At 52.2% G+C, this 6,260-nt stretch overlaps 1 protein-coding gene across 1 annotated transcript; it reads right to left on the minus strand.

Moving 5' to 3' along the window:
• Positions 1 to 2,856: 2,856 nt before the first annotated feature.
• LOC102446712 (olfactory receptor 10A4-like) lies at positions 2,857 to 3,816 on the minus strand. Its single transcript, XM_006132131.3, has one exon. It carries the CDS (start codon positions 3,814 to 3,816, stop codon positions 2,857 to 2,859), a length of 960 nt encoding a protein of 319 aa, XP_006132193.2.
• Between the last annotated feature and the right edge of the window lie 2,444 nt (positions 3,817 to 6,260).

The raw sequence follows: 6,260 nt of genomic DNA on the forward strand, positions 1-6,260 counted from the left end.
TAGGGGGCAGCAGAGGGTGGGGCGGGGAAGGGGCGGCTATACTGTATAATGGGCACTAGGGGGCGGCAGAGGGTGGGGCAGGGAAGGGGCGGCTATACTGTATAATGGGCACTAGGGGGCAGCAGAGGGTGGGTGGGGAAGGGGCGGCTATACTGTATAATGGGCACTAGGGGGCAGCAGAGGGTGGGGCGGGGAAGGGGCGGCTATACTGTATAATGGGCACTGGGGCAGCAGAGGGTGGGGCAGGGAAGGGGTGGCTATACTGTATAATGGGCACTAGGGGGCAGCAGAGGGTGGGGCGGGGAAGGGGCGGCTATACTGTATAATGGGCACTGGGGCAGCAGAGGGTGGGGCGGGGAAGGGGCGGCTATACTGTATAATGGGCACTGGGGCAGCAGAGGGTGGGGCAGGGAAGGGGTGGCTATACTGTAGCTGTCTGTATTCTTGTTCTGCCCTTGCTCAGACAGACAGGAGAGTCTGTAAAGGGGAGAGGTGGTTATGTGCGTCTCTTCCCCAGTCATGGGTACTTGCTCCTCGGGGGTTAGAGGGGAAAGGGGTGCCTGGGCCCTCCCTCACTCATGGTCTCCAGCCCAGGGCCCTAAGTACACGGACCCTCCGAAGTCCGGTTCGGCTCATGGGGGCTTCCCTCTGAAACTCGTCAGCCCACAAAGCTAGTATGGTCCTGCCCCGGGCTACTTCCTCTCTCTCTCTCCTCCCGCATTTGTCCTGCCGTCCCCGCAAGAGGCCTACCTGGCCTCCAGCGGCCCGACCGCCTGACTTCCCTGTAGGGGCTCGAGCTCCCATTGCTCCACGGGGGACCTGCTGGGGATACATCTGCCCCTACCGCCCCTACGTTCACCGGGTTTGGATCCCCATTGCCTCAGGGGGACCTGCTAGGGATACATCTGCCCCTACCACCCCTACGTTCACCGGGTTTGGATCCCCATTGCCTCAGGGGGACCTGCTGGGGATACATCTGCCCCTACCGCCCCTACGTTCACCGGGTTTGGATCCCCATTGCCTCAGGGGGACCTGCTAGGGATACATCTGCCCCTACCACCCCTACGTTCACCGGGTTTGGATCCCCATTGCCTCAGGGGGACCTGCTGGGGATACATCTGCCCCTACCACCCCTACGTTCACCGGGTTTGGATCCCCATTGCCTCAGGGGGACCTGCTAGGGATACATCTGCCCCTACCACCCCTACGTTCACCGGGTTTGGATCCCCATTGCCTCAGGGGGACCTGCTGGGGATACATCTGCCCCTACCACCCCTACGTTCACCGGGTTTGGATCCCCATTGCCTCAGGGGGACCTGCTGGGGATACATCTGCCCCTACCACCCCTACGTTCACCGGGTTTGGATCCCCTTTGCTCCACTGGGGTCCCGCTAGCCGGCACCGCTTCCCGGAGTGTCGTGGCGTTTTAAATCCCCCGCCGCTTCTGGTGCTGGACGGGACATTGCTCTGATGTCACAGGGTGGCTCCACCCACTCCGTAGCGTCCGGGCAGCGTCTTGGCCGCTGCGCCTGGGGCCGCCAGACGCGTAGCGGCCCATGAACACCTGGCACAATGCCGGTGCCCTGCCCCTCGCACTCCGAACAAGGCACTTATGGCCCCCCGGCACAGGCGCTATACTGCAGCACCCCGTCACAGGCGGCTATACTGTATAATGGGGGAGAGGCTGAGGTGATACCCACTCGTGGGGATGCCGGTGGAGAGGGGAAGATTCCCTTGCACACGGTGATTCAGTCACTACCTTTCCTGCTGCCAGGTTCGCCCCTGTCCTGGCCCTGGGTCGCTGTGTCTGGTACCTGGGGGGGTGTTGGTACCAAGGTGTCTCCTCGCAAGCTGCTCTGTCCCGGCCCCTCTGGAACATGCTCCCAGCCTGGGCCTGGTGCCAATTAGCGTATGACCCTGTTAGCCCTGTTCCTGCAGGAGTCTGTGAGCAGGGCCTGCCTCTCACTCAGGCTATGTCTATACTGCAGGCTTCTTGCTTTTTTCGGAAGGGATTTTCAGAAAAAATTTCTTGTGCATGTAACCCTTCTTCCAGGCCGAGTTAATAGCAGCAAGGGACAGGTTCAGTCTCTAGGGGTCTCCTCCCAACAAGGCAGTACTACACTGGCTCGAGCCCCCACCCAGTGACCTGGGAAATCTTACATACACCCCTGGGTGCCTCAAAGAGGCAATTCTTCCCCTCTCGCAAGCACAGAGCCTTGGAATAGCAGCAAACCTTTAATAACATGAGGTAACCGAAATTGGGAAAACACCACAACTCGGATTTGTAGACTAAACATGAGCAAAGACACACCCTCCAGCTACGAATTCCCCAAAGTCCCCAAAAGTCCAACACCCCAGGAGTCTCTTGAGTTCAGCAACCCAAAAATCACCCAAAGTCCCAAAGTCTGACACCCCAAAAGTCTCTGCCCCGGGTCAGTGCTGCCCCAGGGTTCAAAAGTTCACCCAGCAGGGTTTTACCATCCCAACCTGGAGGGGGGCAGAGGTTGATACACCTTATGTGGTCCGCCGCTGGCTCCGCCTCTCCGTAGTGTTCTGCCGCCGCCGACAACGTGAGTCACTCCGCCACACTCCACCCGTGAGCCGCCTCAGCCGTCCCACGAACTGCCCTCTTCTATAGATTATATAGATTTCCCTCTTATATAGATTAACTTTTTTGGTAACAACATTTTCTCCTGCAATACACCAGAAGGGTTTACTACAAGTAAAAGTTTGGCAAAAGGCAAATATCAGTTAACAAAATGAACAGCTTGAGGAAATATCTGGGAAAATGTCAGTGATTTCCCCTCTTTTCCATTGTATCAATTAACTCACTTTCGTTTTCCTTCCCTAATTTCTCTAGTTGTGGGAACAGACACTCTTGTCTAGAGACTTTCTGAAGGCGCCATGCACCTCTTTGTTCCGCAGCGTGTATATTATGGGGTTCAAAATGGGTATGACAACAGTGTACAGGAGGGAAATCCAATGATCACTCTCTGGTGTGTAGCTGGACTTGGGTTTTAGATAAGCTGAAAGGCAAGTTCCATAGAGTAAAGTCACCACCATGAGGTGGGAGGAGCAGGTGGAGAAGGCTTTATGCCTCCCCTCTGCCGACGGCAGCTGGAGGATGGTGGAGATAATGAGGATGTAGGACAGGATTATCAGTACAAAAGGGCCCATGATGAACAGCGCGGAAACAGTCAAGCCCAGGATCTCGTTCTTCCATGTATCGGCGCACACCATCTTCTCTATTGGCCGGATGTCGCAGAAGAAGTGGGGGATGCGCTTGGAGCCACAGAAGGGCAGGCTGAAGAGCCACGTGGTCTCAGCTGATTCTGCTAAGAGGCCAATGGTCCATGAAGCCCCTGCAAGCAGCGCACACGCCCGGCCGCTCATGATGGTGGTGTAGTGCAAGGGGCGGCATATGGCCACGTAGCGGTCGTAGGCCATGGCTGCGAGGAGGCAGCATTCTGCGAGGCCCAGGGTGCTGAAGACCAACATCTGGACCATACATCCCACAAAGGAGATGGTCTTTTGCTCCACCAGGAGGTGAACCAGCAGCTGAGGGGTCACGCTGGTGGTGCAGCAGATTTCCAAGAGAGACAGGTTCACCAGGAAGAAATACATGGGGGTGTGGAGAGAGGAGTTCAGGATTATCAGGAGGATAATGAGCAGGTTCCCCACCAGGGCCATTGGGTAGGTGGGCAGAAGCAGCAAAAACAGAAGGATCTGCTGCTCGTTAAGGTAGGAAAAGCCCACCAGGATGAAGCCATCGGAGATAGTCTGGTTCTCGCCAGGCTCACTCACAGAATAGGTCATCTGCAGGGGTGAGAAAGGAAGAGACGCTGGAGCTCAACATGTCAGGCTGGGTAACCATCTCTTCGCAGTAAAACGAGCTGCAGTTCAATATGGAAATATGTCCCGGTGCCCTCTCAGCAGCAGGTGCAAGTTGATGTAGCTGTTTTTGTGTCAATTGAGATCAACTCCAGCTGCGACCCTACTGACTGCAGGGGAATTACTGCTGATTTACAATAGGTGGGGGATCAGATGTATTGACTCCAAAGAAGATTCCTCAATTTCTGCCAGCAAAGGAGTTTTACTATTTTCCTCTGCCTGGGAATCTGGTCTATCTCCTCAGATATAATTTTATGTCTAAGTGAATGTCCAAAAAAAGGGATGAGTCTTTCCTTTTGTTCCCTTGTCCCTCTGGGGTTGTTATTCTGCAGTCAAATTTAAATGATAGGATTTCTTCCTTCAGGGTCAAATTCTCATCTTACGCATAGGAGGTTCGTTATGCCCATGCGAATGTTCCCGCTGACTTCTTAACTCACATGAAGGGGGCGGCTCCCAGGAGTAAAGTGTAAGAAGGGAGACCAGCATAGCTAAAGCTCTCCAGAGAGTAAGAGAATGCCGGGCCAACTCCCATCTCCGATGGGTGGAAGTTGAATCCCAGGGAGGGTCTCTGACATTTCTGGCACTGACATTCTTCCCAAAATGGGAATTCCAGTCAATCCTCTCATTCCAGAGTGGCATTGGACATGTGTTGGCTTCTCTCAGTGTGGGAAAGAAGAGTCCAGATTCTCATCTGGAATCAATCTCACAGGTTAGGGACGCAGAGCCCTAGTGAGTTGCAAACGTTGAGGATCTTTTCCCATTTCCTGCCTGTAAAGGGGCTGGAAGAGAAAAGATCCTGCAATGCAAGATGTAATTTCTTTCATACCAGATGTTTTAATTTTCACAAGGGACGTCATAATAATGGGTAATGACGTGAACACCCCCTCCCCCACAGTTGAAATGAAAATGAGCAATAATACATATGAGCATTTTGCCTGTTGTTAGCACCTTCAATATACATCAAAGAATAACGAATTACCCAGGTGGAACCTGGGAATGGAAGACTGCAGAGATCTGGGCTACGCAGTGAGTCGGCATTCCCCAGAATACAAGTGGGCTCTCATGAAGCCAGATTTTATGTTACAGCCATAAGACCAGTCTTTTGGAAATGCAGCACACACACACAATCACAAATGCACACAAAGGCACAAACACACATACATAGATTCAAAAGAATCAAACAAAGAAAACTGAATCAAACCACTAGGTCACTCTAGGGGGTAGCACTGTAAAACGGGCTCAGCTGAGAACCAAAGGGAAGGGTGATCTCTCAATAAGGAGCACTGGAGAAGAGGTGGGAATTCTTCTTCCTCTAATTGGGGAACTTACATGGAGATTTCTGAGCACAAACACAAAAGTCACAAAAAAGAGCTGGCTGGAAAATGGAAGGTCTGATGGAAATTCCAATATTGGAACACTCACGCTCACCCTGAATCGCTAGGGAACCTGAATTCTGCTGCAGAAGGGTCAATATGAAATCGCATGGAAAATACAAAGTGTCCTCAACATCAGCGTTTTCTCATGGAAAACATCAGTGCTGAGGAAACCTTCATTCAGCTGGGATTTGTTTGATTGATGTGTTGGCTGGCAGTGGGAAAAGCTCTTTATAAATGGAGACATTTACTCACCATGAGCAAGAGGATCTGTGCAGGTTCTGGTCCGTGGGGGGAGAGTGATATTTTCACAGCTCTTCAGGGCATCTGGACACTCCATGGATAGTTAGGAGAACATGGAAGGAACTATAGAAACACACATAAGCTGGAGGGAGGAATGAGATATATTACTGGAGCAGCAGGCGCCGAGCATGCTAGAAATGGACTCTCTTAGAAGGGATCAGACTTTGCCCACCCACCTGATGGTATCCAATCCTTGAGAGAGGACCCACATCAAGGAACAACATTTCCCTTTGGATTCAATGAAGGAGGAAGAGGAAGGTTGGGGAAAAGAGGGGAGTAAGGACAAGAGGAGGAGAAGCAAGAAACAAAAACCCCTACCACCGCCACCAAACCACAATAAAATGACTAAGTAGACTCAAGACATGGGGATGAGCTTATTTGAGGTTAGCTATCGCTTTTGGAGGCACTAAGGTAATACGGGGCCAGATCTTCAGACAGTATAAATTAGCCTAACACCCCTGAGATCTAGCTCACAACATGATCCATGATGTTCTCAAATCAGTTGATATGAGAATAATACATTTGGAGAACAATAGATCAACTGAGATTGAATAGAGAGACTGGCAGATGTATTCAGAGAACAATAGCTTAACTGACATTCTAATAAAGAGACTGCCAAATGGATTTGAATAGATGCAGGGGCTAGATAGATGTGGGGGCAGTGTATGGGGATAGAGAGAGAGGTGTGGGGGG

The sequence above is a fragment of the Pelodiscus sinensis genome, chromosome 30 (genome assembly GCF_049634645.1).
Source record: "Pelodiscus sinensis isolate JC-2024 chromosome 30, ASM4963464v1, whole genome shotgun sequence".
NCBI lineage: Eukaryota > Metazoa > Chordata > Testudines > Trionychidae > Pelodiscus > Pelodiscus sinensis.